This window comes from Pinus tabuliformis, chromosome X (assembly GCF_031772625.1).
Source record: "Pinus tabuliformis cultivar Carrire ecotype Pingquan chromosome X, CPIR1, whole genome shotgun sequence".
NCBI classification, from domain to species: domain Eukaryota; kingdom Viridiplantae; phylum Streptophyta; class Pinopsida; order Pinales; family Pinaceae; genus Pinus; species Pinus tabuliformis.
In genome coordinates, this window is record NC_142308.1 from 394,017,064 (window position 1) to 394,039,909 (window position 22,846).

At 38.2% G+C, this 22,846-nt stretch overlaps 1 protein-coding gene across 4 annotated transcripts in view; it reads left to right on the top strand.

Annotated features, from left to right (window-relative positions):
* Positions 1-22,846, top strand: part of LOC149140189 (serine/threonine-protein kinase EDR1-like) — a 499,775-nt gene that overhangs the window by 93,920 nt on the left and 383,009 nt on the right. For all 4 annotated transcript variants that reach the window (XM_089447023.1, XM_089447024.1, XM_089447025.1 and 1 more), the window contains exon 5: positions 2,729-3,035. In XM_089447023.1, the coding sequence (XP_089303149.1) occupies positions 2,790-3,035 (246 nt within the window). In that variant the 5' untranslated portion in view covers positions 2,729-2,789. The remainder of the gene's footprint in view (positions 1-2,728; positions 3,036-22,846) is intronic.

The following is a 22,846-nucleotide window of genomic DNA, read 5'->3' on the forward strand; positions in this document are numbered from 1 at the left end:
ATTCTAGATCCAAAGGTGAATGCATCCCTCATGCGATATTCCATAGGCCTGGTGAGGATCTTTCCTCTTATGAAAGCAACTCTCATCCCTTTGTCTTCCAAGGCAGATATAGATGCAAGGTTCTACTTCAATCCTGGTACATACATAACATCGTGAAGTAGTACGATTTCCCCATAATCTAAATGAATTGTAACAAAACCAAAACCTTTTACCGAATAAGTAGAGTTGTCCCCAATAATGATCCTTCAGATTAGTCTTCTTCTCAACCAAGTTCAAGAGGACTTCACGATACCCAAAGAAGTGTTTAGAGGCCCCACTATCTACGAATCAATTATCAAACCAATCCGGAGGAGAACTAGAAAGTGTAGAAATAAGAATATATTTAGATTGAGTAGCCACTGCATTATTTTCATATCTTGAGTTCCTTGATCTCTTTTGAGGACGATGGCTTTCTTCACGATCATTAGGAGCATCTCTTCTTCTTCTATTGTTAAACCTATGTTTGTTGAAGCCACGATTGTAGTTGGAGCGTCTCTCTTTTTCGGACAGTCTTGGGCATAGTGACCATGTCTGTGGCAATTGAAGCATTCAATTCTCCTCCATCTTCAATTGGAGTCCTTTGATTCAGGGGTAGGCTTTCTTGAACTAGATGGTCTTCCCTTTCCTTTCCTCTTCTTATCTTGAGTAGCAAATGCGAAGGGTTCTCCTTCTTCATGCTTTTGAATTCTTCCTCTAGATATCATCCTGGTTTCTTCTTGAGTGCACTTGCCAACGATCTCATCAAATGACGGGAACTTGTCATTGTTGCTTATAGTAGTAATGAATGTCTCCCAAATGGGAGGAAGGCCTTGGAGTGTAACGAGTACCAACTCTCTTTTAGACATAGATTCTCTAGCAGTCAGTGACTAATCCCCAATTTGTGATAATCTCGTGGAGTATGACTGCACAATCTTTCCCTTGTTCATCTTGATGTCCTTGATTTGATTTTTCAAGGAGAGAATGTGATTGAAATTGTTGACCTCGTACACCCAACCAGCTTATCATAGATATCCTTGGATTTCTTCAATTTTTCAATTTAAGTAAGCAAATGATCTCTCAAAGAATCAATAATTATTTTCTTGGCTTTGATTTCACCTTTCTTATACTTGGCCTTGGCAGCAACAGGAGCATTTTCCAGAGGCTCAGGTACCTTTCCTTCCACATATTCCAAGACATCATTTTCATCCAAGGTTACTTTGAACTTCATCTTCCAAGCAGCAAAAATAGATGAGTCATTCAGCTTCTCTGCATCCTTGAAGTATGAGGTAGACATCTTGACCAAGTAGCTTCTTCCAAATAGATTCCTTCAAAGGTGATTGCTTGTCTCTTGTTTTCTTGTGCTTCTCTTCAACTCAGCTCTGATACCATGTTAATTTTGTTTTGATCTATGCTTAACACAATCACTTATTCCAATTCTTCTTCAATTAGCAATCAATTTATCCAATTTAATTCAACTTTCCAGTAACAGTAAGCAATTGTAGATAGAACAGTAAATCCAATTCACAATAGAAGACAGCCAATAGCAATAGTTACAGACACAAGATTTGGTCAAAGACCAGGGAAAAACCCCACAAGGGGGAAAACACTTTCAAAATTAATCTTCTATTAGATTGTCATCAAATGTTCAATAGTGAGATACAATGTTCCAATTCATCAACCATGAGTCAAAGGTCAGCAACCTTGACTATCCAATTCAATTAACCAATATCCAATAAGAGATGATCCCAAAAGTCAAATCTGATCCAAAGTCAAAGTCTGCAATTCTGGTCAAAGTAAGCAGCAACGGTAGCAGCCCTAGCAAGTCAACGGTCAAAACTCCAAATCAGCTCTGTCAACAGTCAAAAGAAGTGGCATTGAATACTGGTCTTGAAAAAATTTGGTAGGTGCCTTGTCCATTGGGCTGTGGAGTATTCTGCTAAGTGCATCTGAGCAAGTAACATACCCCATGGTAACTGTCTCCACACGTCTGTACATGTTTTCCTGTTTTTTGGTCCCACTGTCTTGGAAACTTAGTGAAACATTGTATATTTCATATTTGTGTTCTTTTGTAAGTTTAAAATGATGCTTTTCAATTCTGTTTTTGCCCTACCATTGGGTCACTGGGATTCACAGAAACATGTGATTGGGTTTCCATGGCCAAGAGTGCCCCAAAAACCAACCAGAGGAAACATCCAGGAAATTGCATGAACGTTGCTAGAAATGGATCAGGAAATTTCTCTGGATATTTTGCAGATGTTTCCTGGCCATAAACCTGACCTAGGAGTTTTCTGTTACATTGATCTAAAGAAATGGAAGTTCGCATCCTTAAAAGTGAAAACAAATTGTGTTGTAGCTAGATTGGTCATTGGCCCACTGCAAATTTTATTTATCATGCACTGTTATTTATGACATTTTTTTGCTCTAATTTTTTATTTTGACATTTAATTTTTAATGCTGGAAACCATATTTTAAATGTACTTGATGTCTGAAAGAGTGACATCTTCTGACACAGTGACTCCCTAGTTTTCTTACTCCCTATTTTATTCATACTGAGTCGATTTAATTTTTTGTTGGTAAATTAAAGTAATCATCATGATGTGTATTGGAAGTTAATATTATCTATATGCACATTTGGCCTTTCTTCCTTCTATTCTCTGCTCTTAGTTGGCATGTGCTAATTTTTCTTGTAATGTATACTTGCAAATATAAGGTGCTTATGCATGGAGTAAGAGGTGTGGTGGAATGAAGCTATATTTGATAGCAATCAAGAGATGGAGGAGACAGGTGGAGATTCAGGACCATCAGAGTCTGATGCATCTCATTACAGATGGTTACCACCAAACTTAGAGGAGAAAATGCAGGCTATCGATTTGTGCTCCCACGATGAGATCATTGGAGTTGGAGTGCCTGGATGCAGTGATGAAGAAGAAGTTCCTCCTCATGCTGCATCTCAGGTGCTCTGGGAAACTGGAATATTGAATTGCAAGATTCCAAATGGATTTTACTCCGTAATTCCAGTATGTACTTTTCTCTTCCTTCCGTTACTATTGAGACTCAGAGGTTTGAAGCTTTTTTATGTAGTTTTCCTGACTTTGTGTGGTAGAGATTTTGGTATATGGTATTCCATGGTAGTGAGAGAAAATCATAAGTAGCCTGTTTGAGACTTTGTTGAGAGCCATTGGCATTCCAGTGATGCTTGCTTGCAACTGTACTGAAAGCATTTGTTATTTATGGTGCTTCAAAATGAAATTTGATGCATGAAAGAATTCAATCTCATACGGAGATTAGGAAAGTGCATGCCATGATGATATTTGAAGGGCAGATGTGTTAATGACTTTGGTTGTTGGATTAATGGATATTTGATTTCTGATATAAATGCCGTCAGGTGTTGGTATTTGAAATAGAATTTAGATGACTCTAGTCTCTTCCCAAAACATAGCTTGTAGTTGGAGCTTCTTTCCATACTTATTTTTATTTTATTTTTTATGCAGAATATGGTAACTAAGAAATTTCTTTTGTTATTTCTGTTACTTCTTATTCAGTGAGTTACTAGGCACACAACTAAAAATTGTGAATATCGAAATCAAAATGAAGCAATTCATAGGCATCTCAAAAGTCCCTAAAATTAAATTTTTTCAAGCATGCAAATCAAAGAAATGGATTTCAGCACTGCAAATGAAATTCATTAGAAGCATCTTTCATAGCTTAGGCAGCTATTTGTGAGGCTTGGTAGGTTGTCAGGTGACAATATAAGGTTAAAACAGGTCTACAGGGTTGCAGTGATCCCTGGTTATTAGTTATGAACAAAGTAGTCTGACTCGGAATTGGATTGGAACGAGAGTCAGTCAAGAAACTTAGTCAACTCGGAAAGTAAAACAATACCTGAAAGAGGCAAAAACCAATTAAAAATATAAAATCATGCACAAAATTGGAACTATAAATATGAACAATTGGACACCAAATATGCAAGTTTGTGAATCTATATTGCATTCAAGGATGCAAATGGGCAAAATCATATTGAGATACATAAACCAAAAGTTCTGAGATACATAATAAAGTTCTAAGACACTAGTTGATATATTGAGACATAATTTTATAACACAAACATTTAGGAACTAGATGGCCTCCAGAGGCCAAAACTCATTAAGGTCTAATCTAAATAGTAAATACTTTGTTGTTAGGGCAACCACTGTGAATATTTAGTTATTATGGAAACCTCCTCTGTGATTTAAATAGTAAATACTCTGTCATTAGGATCGACATCCCTTCAGAAATCAGCTCCAACAGTGGTCATGGTTTTCTGAGTAAATTAACTCCAGAGAGTCTTGTTGTCCACAGATTTGCACATCCAAGACAAATGGGAAAAATCCTCAACCCCACAAAGTGTGTTCTTTGTGGCAATGCTCGGAGAAAGGGCTGTCAACTGATCCCAACTCTCTCTGTTTAGGTTTTCTCCTAACTAAACCAAGGGGGGTGGTTCCTAAGGAAGATTTCTAAAAGGAAACCTTGGTGAAGATAACAAGTTCTAGGAGATTATGATGTTAATTAATAAAGCCTTCACTACTCAAATAACTTGATAACATGAAAAGTAATGGAATTGATTAGCAAGTACAAATGTTTATGAGCATATAAACATTAACAATGTAGATATATCGATAGATTTAACAAGATATCCTGCAAGGTAAATTGTAAGTAGACCAGTGCCTTGTAAGTGTTAACTTGCAAGAGATATATGCTCAAAACAAAATCACAATACTTGTAATGAAATATAACTTTCAAGTTACAACAAGTTAAACATAATAGAGAAGCTGCACAAGTGTTAGTAGATTAAGATAAAATATTATATACAACTTTGAGATATGGGCAACAAAATGAAATAGAGCTTGCAAGAAAATAGAACTTGTACTTAAAAGAGAGGTGGCTCAAATATAATATAATGATATCAAAGGAAATTTCAATATGAGCAAGTAAATGAAATAAACAAGTACAAGAAATAAAGTGAAATGCTTGCAAGTAAATAGCTCACAATCCAAACTTGTACAATAACCAATTATATGTAAGATGAAACAAAGTTATAGGTGAAGTGTGTGAAATAGGTGGTCTTGGTAAATTTTAGCAATTCAATTGCATAACAGGTTCTCTTCAAAACTATCAAAGCAGTAATACCCAAACACAGGAGATAAGCAGTGAAATATACACCAGACCTCTGAAAATCCTATCAGCCAAGACAAAGAAGTCAAGGAAGCCCACAGCCAGGTAAGGAGGCAAGGCTAAAATGTCAAATTATCAGCTGTAAATTATGTGTGATAGATCTAATTGTTTCAAGCCTTTTATGATTAGTTTTAATTGTCAAACCCTTTGATTATTAAGTGAGATTTTGCAGTCCTGTAGGAAGTTTATAGTCAAGAAAAACAAGGTTTAAGGGCTGAGACTTGCCCTTGGGAAAAGTATGTGACAAATAATGAGCATAGGGGAAGAAAACTCCGCAAAAAACGAGTGATGAAATCCTCCTTAGAAAGAAGAAAAGACCTGCAACCACAGCAATGTTAGCCTTGAAGCAAATGAGGTTGGAGACAGTGAATAAAAACCCTTCCGGCCAGGCTGTATGAAGCCTTTAGGCCCTGCGGCTAGGCCTAGGGACACCTTCCCAATGCTCTGATCCAAGAATGAAGCAATAGACCCTGTGATAGATAACTGTAGCCTGCAAAAACACAAATGTCAGTCTTCAAAGAAGGATAGGACCCTCACAAAGTCGGCAGCCAAGGAAGGAGGGCTATTTAGGGCTGCGGCTTAAGCCTAGCAAGGCTAGATAAGCCTGTGGCAGAGGAGAAAAAGGCCAAATAGGCCTGCAGCCAAAGAGATAGGCCTAATTAAGCCTGCAGCTTCGTCTGGAATGGCAGAAATTGCTAGCAGCTGGCAAGAATAGGCCCTGAAATCAAACATGAGATCAAAAAGCGAATCTGTAAGCCCGCACAAGCAACCCAAGTCATATTTTAAACGAGGGTATTAGAGAAATAACTCAAAAATTATTTTCCAATTCTCCCGATCTGAAAACCTTGCCAAAAATTTGATTAGCCCCCCTGGGAAATAATTCAGTTTTGAAAGAAAGGGCCCTCAAAACCCTAGAAGGTTCTCAGAAAAAGGCTAGACAGCATTCAAGAAATTTGAGCTCCTACAAATCTTGATAGCTCCAAACCAAATCGAATCTTCTTCTCAGATCCGCAATAGGATTTCAAGAAAAACCCAAAAATATATACAACTTGATGGAAATATATACAATGGTTAGTGTAGCATATATACAAAAGAAAGAAAATATACACAAGGCTTACAGGGTTTATTTACAAAAATAATTTACAAAATTTACAATTTGTTTATGCTCTTATTAGCAGATCTATTAATTCAAAGCACATTAGAATAGATGAGATAAATTTTATAAATAGGTGATCTTGGTAGAGTAAAAGACAAGAAACCCCCTTCACAATGTTCTTATGATCAAGCCTTGAGATGTCCCACGATGGGTTCTTTAGCCTTCATGCTCAAGTAGTTAGCTGGTTCAGCTAAAACTTCCCCAAGTACCTGAGATCTGATTCAAAAGATATTTCTACAAACGCTCGAAAAATTTGTTAGATCCAAATGGGATTGGTTCACATAGTAAAAGGGAAATCTAAGGGTTTAACAGATAACCAATAGATCTGCCCAATCATCAATGCTTACTCAACCCAAATAACTGTGTAAGATACCTATACACTGATAAATTCCAAAGGCATATGAAAATAACAACATTTAAAGTTCAGTAGAAAATCAAGCACAAAACCAGAATAAATTTACCATGAATAGTTGAAGACATACACACATGGCTTTGCCCCCAATGACTTTTTACTTTATTAATAAAAAGAATTACAGAGCTTCTAGAGCCAATTACACCATCCAAAAATGTTTACAATGAGAAGCCTCGACTCAATTTATAGAAAAATTGAGAGTTCTAGATACGACTAGGTCCAAGAAGTTGCACAATATTGAATCGATCTTGGAAAATAACAACTGCTAGATGCTTGATCCATGCCAAAATTAAATCCCGTCCCTTGATCTGGATGAAGAAATTCGAATTCCATAATAAACCCCTTTTTTTTCCTGGTCCAAGAAATATTATTTTGAATTTTTTTCGTAAAAAAATCACTTTTGACTTGACCACCTTTGTCCATGAGTTCATTTTTTTCTCAAAGAAATGATTTTTACCTTGATGGAGGACCCTCAAAATTTAATTTATTTTGGACCCACGAATTTTCTTCAACCAACTGGACCTAGAAAATTATTTTTCTTGAAAAATAATTCTTTTCTGTCTCCATCAAATTTCTTGTGGGTTTTCTGCTTTGGAATTGAGTTGGTCAAATTTAATCCTTCCTCGGGAAATACCTCCTCCAAAAATTCTGTTTTTTTCCACTTGGAGAGATTTTTTTCTCTCAATTTTAATTTTTGACTATTTTCTGGCTAATTTTTTGCGGTTTTTTGCCAAAAAATGAAAAATAAAAAATAATTTGAGGGGAAAGACATAATTTCAACCCTCAAAAGGTGTCTGAACATAAACTTGAGGTGTAGAGGTTCTAATTATGAGTACTCTACCCCCTTCAACTTTTACAAACATTTGATTTTACAATTTACATGCAAATAATTATTAAATTTCTGACTGTTTTGAAATTTTAATAATTAAAAATAGACACTTGAACTTGACCAAATTCTACGAGACTCAAGACATGATCTAATATGATAATTATACATAGACTCGATAACACTAAGACTCACCTAAGACCTTACCATAGAGCCCCACTCTAACTTTGGGGGTTGCGTGGGAGAAAAACTCTGCTAATTATTTGGGTTCAGAAACACGAATAATTGGCGGAGGGTAAAAAACTGCCTAGAGGAAACTGTTTGCGAAGGGTCATAGGCTACCTAGATGTTTTTACATGGCTTTATAATCATACTAGAATCATTTTTACAATAAAGGACCACGGGGCTACAAAATTTGGGTCTACATGACTTTACAAACTGCTGAAAGATAATTATGATCTTTGGCTGCTTGACTGCTTGAGCATGATGGAGTGCTTCAAAAAAATTGTATGCTGCTATAGGGTGGTTGACACGGAGTGGTCAACAAGAAGCAAAATCTAACACTTATTGCATGTTTTTACCCCAAATTTAGGGCTGACATCTAGTATTTATATTGCTGTTTTAAGCATAAAAATACCTAAATTTAACCAATCCCTTGCTGATCTCCTTGATAGGCTTTTATTCTTTCATGATCTCATCATTTATATGCTATTTCTTGGCTGTTATATGATTTTGCATGCTATAAAACATCCCATCTTTGAAACCCTAACTTATAATAGCCTTTCTTTAGCTTATTGGGGGTTGGTGCAATGTGTACTTGAATCTTTGTAACTCTTACCATGGCCTTCAAGGCTTTGTCGATACCTTCTCCCACAACTACTAAGTCTTTAGCACCCTTGAGCCATTCTTTATTGAAAATAATTCTAGGTAATATCTTTAGCAGAATCCTCGGAGAATCACTTGTCTTATTAACCCTTGGGCATTTATCCTCTAAGCCTTGTTAGGGAAGCCTCCCTTGTGGGGATAACATTCGACCACAAAACAACAGGAGATAGGCCACTTAGGTGAAAGTGTTGGCTGATCTTTTTGTGGCCTTAAAATTTAGGTTGCTAGATTTTGTAGTAGCATTTACATTGTTTGGTAATATATGTTGGAGAGAAGCCTTAAGGACGTTAAGTATTGTAGATTGGACATGTGTTCTAGCCTTGAAATGTGCCAGTAAGGCTAGGAACACAATTGAATTAATTATCTCCAAGCCTATGTAATTTTTTCTAAGTTTCACCTAGGGAAAATGTCTTAATTAATTCAATTAGTGATTTTTAAATATTTTCTAAGTTAAAACTCAGGGAAAGTGATTAATTAACTGACATTAGTTGAGATAAGATTGCTTTGCCTCTAGAAGCTTCTTGAAAGTTTCTAGGGTGATCTTAGCTATTGATTGGGACAAGATAACTTCTAATCTTGGCCATTCATTTGTGAATGAGATTATAAAGGGTGGTCAATGGGGCAGCATTGGAGATCGTCGAGTTGAGTTGAGTTGGGTGAGTTTTCAGAGAGACACCAGAGGGTTTCAACAACAATGGTTGATGAAGAGTTTTGCAGAGTTTATTCTTCATCCGAGAAGTCTTCTAGCTTTTGAGTTTCAGAGGGATTTTTGTCGGCTAGATTATTGTTTGCAAAGTGTAACTAGGTTCGGTCTTCGTAATGACATGATCTTCGTAAATGATGTAATAAAAGAGAATAAATTTATTTTTGTATGCCTTGCTACATGGGTTTCATGAGCAAGAAGTGTCATTAGGTCAAAGACTTCTTCTTGATGTCTTTAGGATTTATTAATATGTAAAAGAGTCAAGTCATGTATGAAAGAGCTCTTCATGAGCCTATGTAAAATGTATTCAAGCTAAAGCAGCCCTCCAAGACCAAGAACAATCCTCCAAAAGCAAGCACAAGAAGACTGCAAGCAAAATGTTAAGAAGGACATCATGTCGGCTTCAAAAATGAATTAAATATATACTTAAATGTCATGTTGGCTTGGATAAAAAGACATGTCGGTTCACTAGTTATAGTCGGCTCAAAATAGGAGGCTCAAACCACTATAAATACCCGTCTAGGGTATTCGCAAATGACAAGTACAGAACTCGCAATTTCCTCTCTGAAATTTCGCATGGGTATGGAGCAGAGATCCGCATCTAAGGAGGACAAAATTCAGATGGGTATAGGAGCAGGCAGTGGCAACTTCAGACACATCCCTGCACCTCGGTTGGCACAGTCTCGGACAAGATATAACCTCAGGCAACCAGAACTTCGGACAAGTGTCTCTGTGCTTCGGATGGGCATCACAGAGATGTCATCTAGGTCTCCTTGCAGTAAAAGAGTCTTGACATAATAAGGAGCAGTAACTAGGACAATATCGACATGATGTGAAGGAGCAAGGATCTCAAAAACATTATCACTGTCTCGGCATCAATAAAAAGGTAAGGATCTCAAGAACATTATCACAGTCTCGGTGGATGTATATATATGATGGTAAAAGGCTCACTGTCTCGGCATAAGGAGGATCACAATGATCCCTCAGTTGCCCTCACAGTCTCGGCATATTTATCATGAAGTACACTCTCGGCATGCTCACAGTCAACATGATGATGATCTTAGCAAAGGGTACAATGATGATCCAAGTGCAGATGGAGACATGGTGCAACAGTCATCATGATGATTGTCATAATGAAGTCAGAGAATCAAGATCACAATGAAGATCTCAATGAAGACAAGAGACCTCGTTGATGTGATGAAGATCTCAATGAAGACAAGAGACCTCGTTGACGTGATGAAGATCTCAGTGATGCAGTAGTGATGGCCTCATTGGTGCAACAGTGATGATGATCTCAGCAGTGACAAAGAAAAAGGATTAGGGTCTTGGTCTTGGAGTGGCATAGCAGGTCAAGGGTCATGGTCTTGGTATTCGTCAATTGGAATCTCTATAAGAAGAATTTTGTGCGGGTTTTCCTCTCCAAGAGGGAGAGGTTTTGGCCCTGGCAGAAAGCCAATTATTTTGTGTTCTTGTCTCTTTTGTTTTGATAGTAGTTTGATGAAGCAAACACACACTAATAATAATATGAAGATCAAGCTAAGATAAAATTGCAAAAGAACTTCACAAATTGTTATCATGTTAAGAAGATTCACTTTAATTTCTGAATGCCCTAGATTCATCAACACAAAGAGGGCTGAGTTATTTTTTTGGAAGCAGTGCAAGTTTCCTATAGGCAGTGCAAATTGCCATAATTGCCAGTTCGAGTTACTGGAGGCAATGCGAATTGTTAGTAAGAGTTTTGCAGAGGAGGATCAAGTTTTCCAGGAGGCAATGCTAATTGCTAGGGAGGGTCTGCCAGTGCCAGGGAGGCTATGTGATTTGAGAGGCAAGCAGTTTATGTAATTTTTAAATAGCTGATTTGCTAAAGATTAATAATAAAACCCTTAGACTGAAGACTGACTTTCCCCACATTGGGTTTTTTCCAGGGACGTTTGTCCAAAAATATGTGTTATTTATGTTAGTTTTTGTAACATCAGATGTGTTCTAGCCACAAAATTTGGCGAAGAGGCTAAAATACATGAGAACTCCAAAACCAAAAAATCGTTTCTGGAAATTCCACCTAGAAGTGTCTCAATTAGATTATTAATCGTTTTTTAAACATTTCCTAAGTCTAAACTTAGGGAATATGGTTAATTAGTCAGTATTAATTGAGATAAGGTGAGAATCATCTAGAAACTCACATGAATCGACTTCAAGATGGTCCTAGCCATTGATTAAGATCTATTTTTGGCCGTTGGAGTTCCAACAACGGATTATAAGAAGACGTCAATGGGCACTTGGAGAAAACACTTATGCAGTTCGATTTCTTTGGCAAATCGATTTCCAGAGAGTAGCAACAGTTGCCGAAGAGTCAAAGATCGAAACAGGGTCAGTTAGGGGCAGATATAGTGATTCAGAGGAAGTTTTCTAGATCCGGAGAGGCAAAAACAAGGAAGCCGAGTTATTCTCAGAGAGACAGCGCAGAGGATTGCGCAATTGTTTCAGAAGCAACTCGATTTTGCTGAAGAGAAATTCGTTCTCAGTTCTAGAGGCCGGGCAAACGGTCTAGAGTGTCGAAGAGATGATTTCCTTCGCAGGGGAAGGCATAACGACTTCATCAGAGGCAGATTTGAGCCACACGTGTGGGATATAGTGCAAAAGAAGCGTAGAAGGGCTCACGCTGGGGTTTGGACGACCAGTTTTCTGAAGGAAAGTTGTGCTGAGATTGCTTGCGGAAGAGGGTAACTCCTTTAGACAATTTGGCCAGCTATTCTTGCTGTTTGGATTGCCAGTTGGGCATCCATAGATGTACTCAGATTTCACTACTGCATAATAAAATAAAACCCTCATCTGCTGCACCGGTTTTCTTGTATCGGGTTTTCCCGGGGACTTTTGTCAAAAAACAACAATGTTATTTTTTCTGTATGCACTAGTAATTTCTCAGTTCCAACGCTATTTATTTTCCTGCAATTTTTATTTGTGAAGGTTTCGGTGTGTTTATTTTAATGTTGCTGTAACAATTAACTGAATAATTAGTTTATCAGTTAGAAGAAATAATACCAATTGTTCACATGGTTTTAGAGCTCGATTGATCAACCGAAAGTTCAGAAGCGGTGAGAGAATTTCATTGTTCAGGAGGAGTAGCACGTTGAAATTCTTGAGGCAACGCTGTTCATGGCCAGACAAGTTGAGTTGCTTGGGGAAGTTCGATTTTTCAGTGCAGGAGACAGAAAAAGTTTGAATTTCCCATATCAGTAATTCCAGCAGGTAGAGGGAGCTGCTGCAGTTCAGATTTTTGCTGAGCAGATTCTTGGTTGGATGTAGAGGGTTTTTTTTGCAGGTTGTAGAAGCAAAATTCACGTCGGGTTGAAGAGAAAAGCACACACAGCAGAGGGAAAGTTTTCCTCAGGGAATTTCGAGTCTCGGAAGTTCGAATTTCTAGTTGCAGATTGGCAGTAGCAGCTAGCAGAGGCACACATTCCAGAAGGGAGTGCGATTAACAGAGCAGCAACCGAGCACAGGGAAAGGAGGAGTTTTCAAAATTTTCAGAGATGACCACTGCAGGACTTAGAGATCAGGATATGTTGGATGGATCATCCAACTATGTCATTTGGTAGACTAGGATGTCCTTCCTTCCTGAAAGCCTACATTGATAATGTAGTGACAGTTCCCCAAGATGCAGATCAACAAAAAGAATACAGGAAGGAGATGGCGCGGGCGAAGCAGTTGATCTTGGATGGAGTCCAATATCATATAGTCTCACATATAGCGACTAAGGGAACAACCAAGGAGATGTGGGATGCTCTCTCCACGTTGTACCATGGCACTTTCGAGGAGCGAAAGATGTTCCTGCAAGAGAAGCTGAGATGCATCTGGATGCAGAAGGGGGAAGGCATAGATCCCGTCCTCACCAGGATTCATGATGTCCGAGACCAACTGTCAGCTGTTGGGGCAGTGCCTCAACCTTCAGAGTTAGTATGATTGGCAGTTAACAATGTCTCATAGGATTGGCAGGTCTTTGTCCAAAGCATATGGGCAGAGACACGCTACCAAGTTAGGACAAAATGTGGGCCGATCTGCAGCAGGAGGAGTTGAGATGAGCTCTGTTGAAGAGCTCCATCAGTGGAAACAGTAGCAGTAGATCGAGGGTGGTAAAGGAGGAGAATGTGGCCCTCACATCAAAGGGTCCCAGTCAAGGGCAGGGGGGAACAAAGAAGGAAGAAGAACCTGTCAAAGGTCAAATGCTTCAGGTGTGGTGAGCTCGGTCACTACAACACGCAGTGCCCTCTCAGGAAGAAGGACAAGTCAGAGAAGCAGGACCAACAGGTAGCGTCAGCTGAGATCGACAAGTTGACCTCCAGGTTGGAGGAAGACTTCGCGATGTTCGCAGATATACTTGCAGGAGTGAGGTGGGGAGATTTGGTATTGTAGTCATAGGGAACTACAAAGATTGGGCAGGGTCGTTGAGGAGTCCACCCCATGGATCACTACCTTGCTACAGGGGCCCACAATATTTAGTAGCAGGATGGATCAGTGGCAGTTGATACAGTTAGTACTAGAGTGACTGTTGCAGACTAGTATGCTGAGGAGCGCAGTACAGTGTTGACAGTAGAGCAGGTGGCTCAGTGCAAAGTTAGCAACAACGTAGATTCTTCAATGGCAATGCAGATTCTAGTAGCAGTCAGGACTCGGGAGACAGATGCATCATACTGAACACAATTGATTTAGTATTTTGGATGCTTCTCAGTTACAATTGCAACAACAACAAATGAGAGGGAGTTGCAGTGTTGGCAACAGTATAGCAGTGTCAACAGCAACACCGATGCAACATCAGAGTTACTCAGTAGTTGGTGGGCAACAATAGTGTGACAACAGATGATACAGAAACAGAGTGTTGTGACAGGGTTTGCAGTGCTAGAACACATTCCTCGCTAAGAGGGAGTGTTAGTTTTTGTAGCATCGAATGTGTTCTAGCCATGAAATTTGGTGGAGAGGCTAGAATACATGAGATCTCCAAAACCCATAAATTGTTTCTGGAAATTCCTCCTAGAAGTGTCTCAATTAGATTATTAGCCATTTTTTAAATATTTCCTAAGTCTAAACTTAGGAAATATGGTTAATTAATCAATATTAATTGAGATAAGGTGAGAATCATCTAGAAATTCACACGGATTGACTTCAAGATGATCCTAGCCATTGATTAAGATTTAATCTTGGCTGTTGGAGTCCCAACAGAGGATTATAAGAAGTTGATGGGCACTTGGAGAAAACACTTATGCAGTTCGATTTTCTTGGCAGATCGATTTCTAGAGAGACGCAACAATTGTCGGAGAGCCAACAATCAAAGCAAGGTCAGTGAGGGACAAATACAGTGATCCAGAGGCAGTTTTCCAGATCTGGAGAGGCAACAACAAGGAAGCCGAATTATTCTCAGAGAGGCAACGCAGAGGATTACGCAGTTGCTTTAGAAGCAACTCGATTTTGCTGAAGAGAAATTCGTTCTAAGTTCTAGAGGTCGGGTAGAGGGTCTAGAGTGCTAGAGAGACGATTTCCTCAGTAGAGGAAGACATAGCGACTTCTTCAGAGGCAGATTCGAGCCACACGTGTGGGAGACAACACAAAGGCAACACAGAAGGGATCATGTCGGGGTTTGGACAACCAGTTTTTTGAAGGGAAGTTGTGTTGAGATTGCCTGTGGAAGAAGGGTAATTCCTTTAGACAATTTTGGCCAGATATTCTTGCTGTTTGGATTTTTAGTTGGGCATCCATAGATGTACACAAATTTCACTACGACATAATAAAATAAAACTTTCATCTGCGATAGCGGTTTTCCCGCATTGGGTTTTTCTGGGGACTTTTGTCCAAAAACAACGTTGCTATTTTTTCTGTGTGTGCTAGTATTTTCTCAGTTCTAGTTCTCTATAATTTTCTGCAGTTTTTATTTGTGAACGTTGCAATGTGTTTATTTCGATGTTGTTGTAGCAATAAACTGAATAATTAATTTATCAGTTAGAAGAAATAATACCAGTACCAGTTGCTGCAATAGGATTCCGATTTTAAGGAATTTTCACAATTTGTATGGTTGGTTTCTAGTGTATTCCATTGCAAATATTATTTGGTGAATGGTGCTGTTCATGTTTTTGTTCATTACTTTCAATTGATAAATCAATTTTTTTTGTGTATAAGTAATCTGAATTAGTAACTGGGTTTATAACACCTTTTGGGTAGCAAAAAATTCACAAAGGATAGTCAATGATTGGATAAACACACTATATCCATCAAATGTTGACCCATGTTTTACAATTACTTCTTATTCCACTCTTCAATCTATAAGATAGAGTACGATATTCCCCATGGCTTAGAGAGAGCATTAATCAATAATTGGCTTTGTTGAGAAATCTGGCGGCAACTAGATTATGTGATTTCTTTTACTTTGATAACTGCTTGGGATGTTTTTTTCTTATCTTGATTAGATTCTTTTCCACTTTAATTATTATTGTGTCCTTTTCATCAAACAACTACCAAACCATAAAGAACAGTGAGACAAAAAGGACACAAGATATAGGCGATCAACAAGGGCCAAAACCTCTCCACTTGAGAGGAAAAACCCACAAGAATTTTTCTCATCTTATAGAATCCTCAATTGACGAATTCCAAGACCTATGACCCTTGACTAAGACCGTCCAAGACCAAGTCCCTTGGCGAGCTTTCCTTCTAGAATTTTCTTAGCAACTACTGCCATTTCGATCTCCAAAAAATTCTTCTACAACTTCGACTAATGGATTCTACTACAACTTTGACCTCTCCAACAGATTCACAGTTTCGACCAACAGGTTCTACTGCAACTTAGACCTCTAATAGATTCACAGTTTCGACCTTTCTCAACTTTGACCTAATTGTAGCTTCACAACTTCGATGCAACTTTAGAATTTTGTCTTGCCCAGTTACTGTGGAAACCCTAACTAAAGAGAGAGAGAGAGAGGCCCAAAAATTCGATCTTGTTCGTCCTTTTCCAGATTTTATCTTGAGGAGATTGAACTTACTTGAGAGTGTGTCCAAATGAGGTCGATTTCCTTCATATTTATAGGCTTTTGAGGGGTACGAATTGCTATCTTTAGGCCGACTTGATCTTTGCACCATGATGAGGCCTTGGAGGGTCTTTTGACTCAAATAAATTTTCTTTACAATATGTAACATGCCCAAAAGTGTCTTTCATACATGACAATGACTCAATTGATTTGTAGACTCAATGACAAGCCCTAGAAGCACTCAATGGCTGCTTGACCTAAAATTACATCTCCCTTGAGCATGAAACCCGTGCTTGAAGAATAACAATAATAAATTTATTTTCTCTTTTCATTAAATACATAAAATCCTGATTACATTTGTCATTATGAAGACTGAACCTAGTTACATATTTCAACAGACTCTTCAAGAGGAAACATGTCACTGGTGGGATTTGAACATCGGTGGGAATAATACAATCTCTCCTCTTAACCACATGAGTTAGATCCAATTGACATCTTTTAGCTTAAGATTTACCTGTTAGTCTTATATAAGATGGGGTCAAAGATCATATCGTACCCCACATTGCGGAGTTGAATACGTGCAAAAAGATGCAGGATGCCATCTTAAATCTATTGTAGAGTGCAACTGTTAACAGAAAGGTGATCCTTACAGAGAAGCTGCGAAGCACCAGACAGAACAAGGGAGAAAGCATTGTTAGTTACCTTACCAGGGTCAGACAAGTGAAAGACGAGTTAATAATTGTCGGAGAAAAAACGGATGATGACGAGCTCGTGAGAACTACACTAGATGGGTTCTCAAAGCGGTGGGATGTGTTTGTCCAGGTGATTTCTGAAAGACAAGACCTTCCTAACTGGGTTTGTCTTTGGAGTGATTTTACCTAGGCAGAGCTTAGGTTGAGCCTTACTAGTTGAAGCAACAACAAAGGTCATAAGGGTGATGATGACGAGAACATTGCTCTTGTAGGAAAGGGCAAACCCAAGAAAGGCTCAAGTAAAGAGTCTAACTCCAAGGGAGAGAAGAAAAAGAAAGACTTGCGTAAAATCAAGTGTTTCAGTGGTCATCAACGATGACACTATGTCAATCAATGTCCGAACGAAAAGCAGGGTGAAAAGAAGAAGCAACATGCAACAACTTCAACAGACATTGATGAACTGTCTTCAAGGCTTGATTCAGAGTTTGCTCTTATAGCTTGCCTATCTAGCTTGACCACCACAGGAGTCTGGTACATCAATAGTGGGGCGTCATGTCACATGACAGGAGTTAAAGAGTATTTCTCTAACTACAAAGTAGAGGAGATAGGCTTCTAGATACAAATGGGAAACAAGTGCAAGTGTACTTCAATTGGGAGAGGTACTGTCACATTTCAGAGGGACTTAGGCAAAAATATCCATGTTACAGATGTGTTGCATGTGCAAGGTATGGGAATGAATCTAATTTTAGTATGTGCTTTTCAAGATAAGGGGTATGCTGTATACTTTCAAGGGAAAAAGGTGTATTTGAAACACCAATATTGGAAGTTAGCGAAGGAGATTGGGGTAAGAAGCAACAAGTTGTACAGGTTGGAGTTTGATATTCCAAAAGCACTAGTTAGCAACAACAATAGTAGAGATATAGGAGAGCTGTGGCATAGGAGGATGGGTCATATCCATCATGGAGCACTTAAGATGCTTAGAGAAATGGTGACAAATATTTTAGAGGTGAGTATAGAACATGATGACGTATGCAAGTGGTGCGTGCTTGGAAAGTTTTCAAAAGCAACATTTCCAAGGAGTGAAGATAGAACCAAGGGTGTGTTATATTTGATACATTATAATAATTGTGGTCCATTATCTGCACTATCTCCCAGGGGTTATGAATATTTTGTGACCTTCATTGATGATTTCTCTAGGAAATCCTGGATATACTTCTTGAAGACAAGAGAGGAAGTCTTCAGTCACTTCCAAGAGTTTAAAGCTCTTGTGGAGAACTCAAGAAGAAAGAAGATAAAGTTAATTCAGATAGAGAATGGAGGCGAGTATATCGAGAAAACCTTCAAGTAGTTCTGTGCTAAGGTGGGAATCAAGAGGAAGTGGACAACTCCTTACAACTCGTAGTAGATTGGGGTTGTATAATGCAAGAATAGAACCATATTTGGAGCAATGAGGGCCATGCTATATGATCAAAATATGCCTAGATATCTTTCGGCAAAAGCATGTAGCACAATAGTTTACACTCAAAATAGGGTCCCACATAAGATTTTGGGAAAGATGATACCTGAGGAGGCATTTAGAGGGAAAAAGCCCGAAGTCGGTCATTTGAGGATTTTTGGCAGTGTTTCTTATTGACACGTTCCAACTGAGAAGAGCACCAAGCTGGATTCAACAATAGAGAAGGGGTATTTCGCTAGTTACAACAAAACATCCAAGGCAAGCATGATCTATATTCCAGGGACTCAGAAGATCATCGTGAGACGAGATGTTAAATTTTAGGAGGAGAAGCCTTCAGGATATCTCACGAGTTGCCAGTGGTTGATCAGAGTCAGCAAGCAAAAGCTCGAAGGGTTGAACAACAATCTTACGTGCAGGGCACAATTTCAAGTACAATGACAAGTACAGGTACAAGTACAAGTGCAGAGGAGAGTTCATAGAATAAGGAGAAGGAGCATGATGAAGAGCCTGAAGCTCCACCCACTTCAGTTGGCAGGAAGAACTGTGAGGTGCTTCAGACATTGAGATATGCACAGGAGTCTGTAGGAGCTCCTAGATCAAGCACCAGGGACTAGTGTTATCAGGATTGGACCGAATTGGTCTGAACCGGCCAGTTCGACTGTTATTTGAAGAATGACTAAATCAAAATCCCCCTTGATACTAAGTAATTTAATTTTCAAGTCTTTTGCCAACTCTAGACCCAACAACAAAGCTTCATATTCTGCTACATTTTTAGTTGCATCAAATTCCAATCTATAGGCAAACTTGAATATATGACCAAGAGGGGAGGTAAGGACAATTCTAGCACCCTTACCAAACTTAGAATGGGCACCATCAAAATTCATTTGCGAAATTCCATCTTTGTTACTTTCCATCTCCTTTTCCAAAGAAGCAATATAATTAGGCAAGATAACATAATTTCCCAAGTTATCAGAGTCATACGCGATTTCATTATGAGGCTCCTTGGGATTTTCCACTTGATACTTCCTCTCCAACTCCCTATCCAATCTAACCATGATGCCCTCACTATTAGGGATGTTATCATAACTTAAATCCATTTGCAAACTACCCCCTATATTGGCTCCCCACATTCTAGACAATAACATCCCCCAAGCATGAGGTACATCAATCACCATGATATCTATGGTGATAGTAATATCAGAATGTACAACCAAGTGGACTTGAAGATCCTTTATCAAACCACAAACTTCAATAATTTTTAATCCATAGCACAAATGTTTTGGTAAGGTCTAGAAATCCTCAAGTTTAACTGATTCATGACCTTCTTAGTCATGACACAAGATGATGCTCCAAAATCAAACATACAATTGTGCAAAAGCATTCCATTGACCAACATAATGATGAAAAAAGGTTGATGGTCTTTGTTATCTCTACACATATCACTACTTTGCAAAGTGATAGGGGCATCCTCATATCTATCCTTAGAAAAATTTGACATCTCTTTCCCATGAGGTGCATCAATAGCTTTCAACAACTTATACCTTTGGGAGGGAATCTTCATGATTTCAGTAACAAGTTCTAAAATCTTTGCATTATTTATCCATCCTCCCAAGTCAATATTCAACTTGGATGTGGGTGGAGTGAAAGTTTTATGGGCATTTTGATTTCTTTCCTTATTTCTTGCCTTTTCTTTGTCTTTGGCTATCTCTAGAATCTGATTGGATGAAGGCCTCTCCCCATACAATTCAATAATCCTATCCAACTCTTCAAAGTTATTCACACTAAGGGAGGATGGAGACTTCTTACTTATCTTTTGGCTATTCTCCACAACTTCCATCCAATTCTCCAAGGACAAATGATGATCTTTCCCAACTACATTGATTTGCTCACTTGTTCCAACCATTTCTCCCTCTAGGATCCTTCTTGCATAAGGACAAGTGAGTTCATCATTTAGTTCATCACAAGGTCTACAATAAGGCATTGAATCATCAACTAAGTTGGTAGACTCAAGTGGATTTGGTGGCCTATGCTCATTGGGAGGTCCCCACTTTTGTCATCTATCATTACCTCGATTTTGAAATCTCCCAGCTTGATTTCTTTCCATGGCTACCAATCTATTTTGGATGGCATTCATTTGACTAATGTGATTTGCCTCCGTACTCTTAATGAGTTGGGTTAATTCTTTTATAGGATTATGTGTAGTCTCTTCCTTGGCATTGCCTTTGGAATCACTAAATTTTGATGGTCCTCTATTAAAACTAGGAATTTCAGATTTTCCTGATTGCTTTCTAGCCCTTTCTATCTCCAAGGCTTCAATTTGAGCTACACCCAAATTTGCAGGCTGCCTCCTCCTCAACTCGTAAGTAGTGTCAACACCAAAAATATCTAAATATGAGCATAAGAGAAATTCATTAGGAGGTTTAACAGCAGCAGACATGCTTTTTACCAAATCATTAAATGTCTTGTTAAACTCCTCCATGGGTTTCATTGTCATTTTTCTTCATGTTGCTAATGGCATTAATCAAGTGCCTATTTTCTTTTTTCTCTCCAAACTTTTCCAAAAAAGCATTTATTATGGCTTGCAAGGAGTTATATGAGTTAGCAGGTTGCTCAGTGAGGCAATCAAGAGCATCCTCTTCTAAAGAGAGAACAAAAGGTCTCATCTTTACATTCTCATAGTCAGTAGTGTTACACCATTTAAAAATGCAAACATTGAAGTTCTTGACGTGTGATGTAGCACTAATGGCATTGTTACCTTGAAAGGAAGGCAACTTTTCAGTAGCCTTGTCAGGGTTAATGTAAGGATAGCCATTTATGTTAGTAAAATCACAAGGAGCAAAAAAATCATTCATGATGCTAGGCTCTGCTTGTTCTTGAAAAAACAAATGAATATCAGAATAGCCTCTTGCCCAAGATTAGCAAGACTTCTACTATGAGATAGTTTATTTAACCTCTCTCTAAAAAACCTTTCAAGCTCAAGAGTGGGGCTAACTAGACCACTTGAATTTCTCCTAGTAGAAACTCTTGCAAAATTTGAATTCAGTGGAGTTGCCACTTGAGCAAGAATTTTATCATAAAGTTCAATATGCTAAAACCAAAAGTTAGTCGATTTCCCAGGTACAAGAAGACTTGTCCCCGACAACGACGCCAAAAGATGTTGACCCTGCCGCCTACACCTACCTACAGTTAGTGAGAAAAACCTTTAACCCCACAAGGTGTGGTTGGTGGCAAGGAACTAAGAGAAGGGGTTGTCACCTATTCCCAACTCTCTCTGTTTAAGCTATCTCCTAGGCTAGCTATGGGTGGTGGTCCCTAAAGGAAAACTAAGTTAAAGATGTGAGGTTTCTAGGAGAATGTTAAAGTGAAGTGGATTACTTTTTAAGATTACAAGCAAATATGATGTGAGCAATATGAAATGAAATAACCATTAACAACCATCAACACATGAGATAAACATATGAAAAACCAGTGCCTTTTAAAGTATTGCTAAAAAATGAAAGATATTTGCTTAATATAAATGAAATGCTTTCAAATAAAAGCACAAGTAATCCTGAAAGTGAAACAAGAAAATGTTAGCACAATAAAATAATCAATACAAGATATAAGGATGCCTCCAAGATATATGATCAATTGCTAAATCAAAGCATACAAGGATATCTTGCAAAAGGAAAATAATTAGTATTCTACTTGCAAAAATATAATGCTTGCCAAAACAAAGTATTCAATTCAACAATGACAAGTAAAATGACCAATTGCAAGTAAAACCATGAGATGTGTTAATATGAAATGCACCTACACTAGATTTGGATGCAATTATCTTGGTTACTTTTAATTTAAAATGCCTAATCTAAGTGAGAAGTCCTCCTCTTGAACTCGTACAGAAGGGTAAAAATTGGGGTGACTGTAAGAAAGAGGGGGCGAGGACACGGTGGTGTCATTAGCGATATCCATTTTTTGAGTGTTACGAGCTAGAGTGTGTCTTCGTTCCTACAAGGACATAAGCCACCTTCATAACTGCAGGGTCAAAATGGTTTTACCTTACTTCGTACCAAATGGAAGAACTTTCCAAGAAAGTCTTTTTTTCCCTATGATTTCTATCTACCAAGTTTATTCTTGGAGGTTGATTTTAACTGTGCAACTAAGTTAAGATGCCTACTATGATATGCAAGAAAATTTGCGAGTGCTATGTAAAAGATTGCATAAGCTTCATAACATGTAAAATTGTGAAGTGAAAGTATTTGCTTTGACTTATGATAAATTAATGATCCACCAAAAGCAAACTTGAAACTTATGAGCAATTGATTTGCATGTAAAATAAATGGCAATGCTTGTGAAAAATAAACTCAAGATTGTACTCAAAATAGCTTTGCAAAAAGAAAGAGACTTCAACTTGAGAAATTAGCTTGACATATAATAAATGGGTGCCTTGGAAAGTGAAATTGCCCAAATACACAATGCATCAAAACTTAAGATGTGTTGC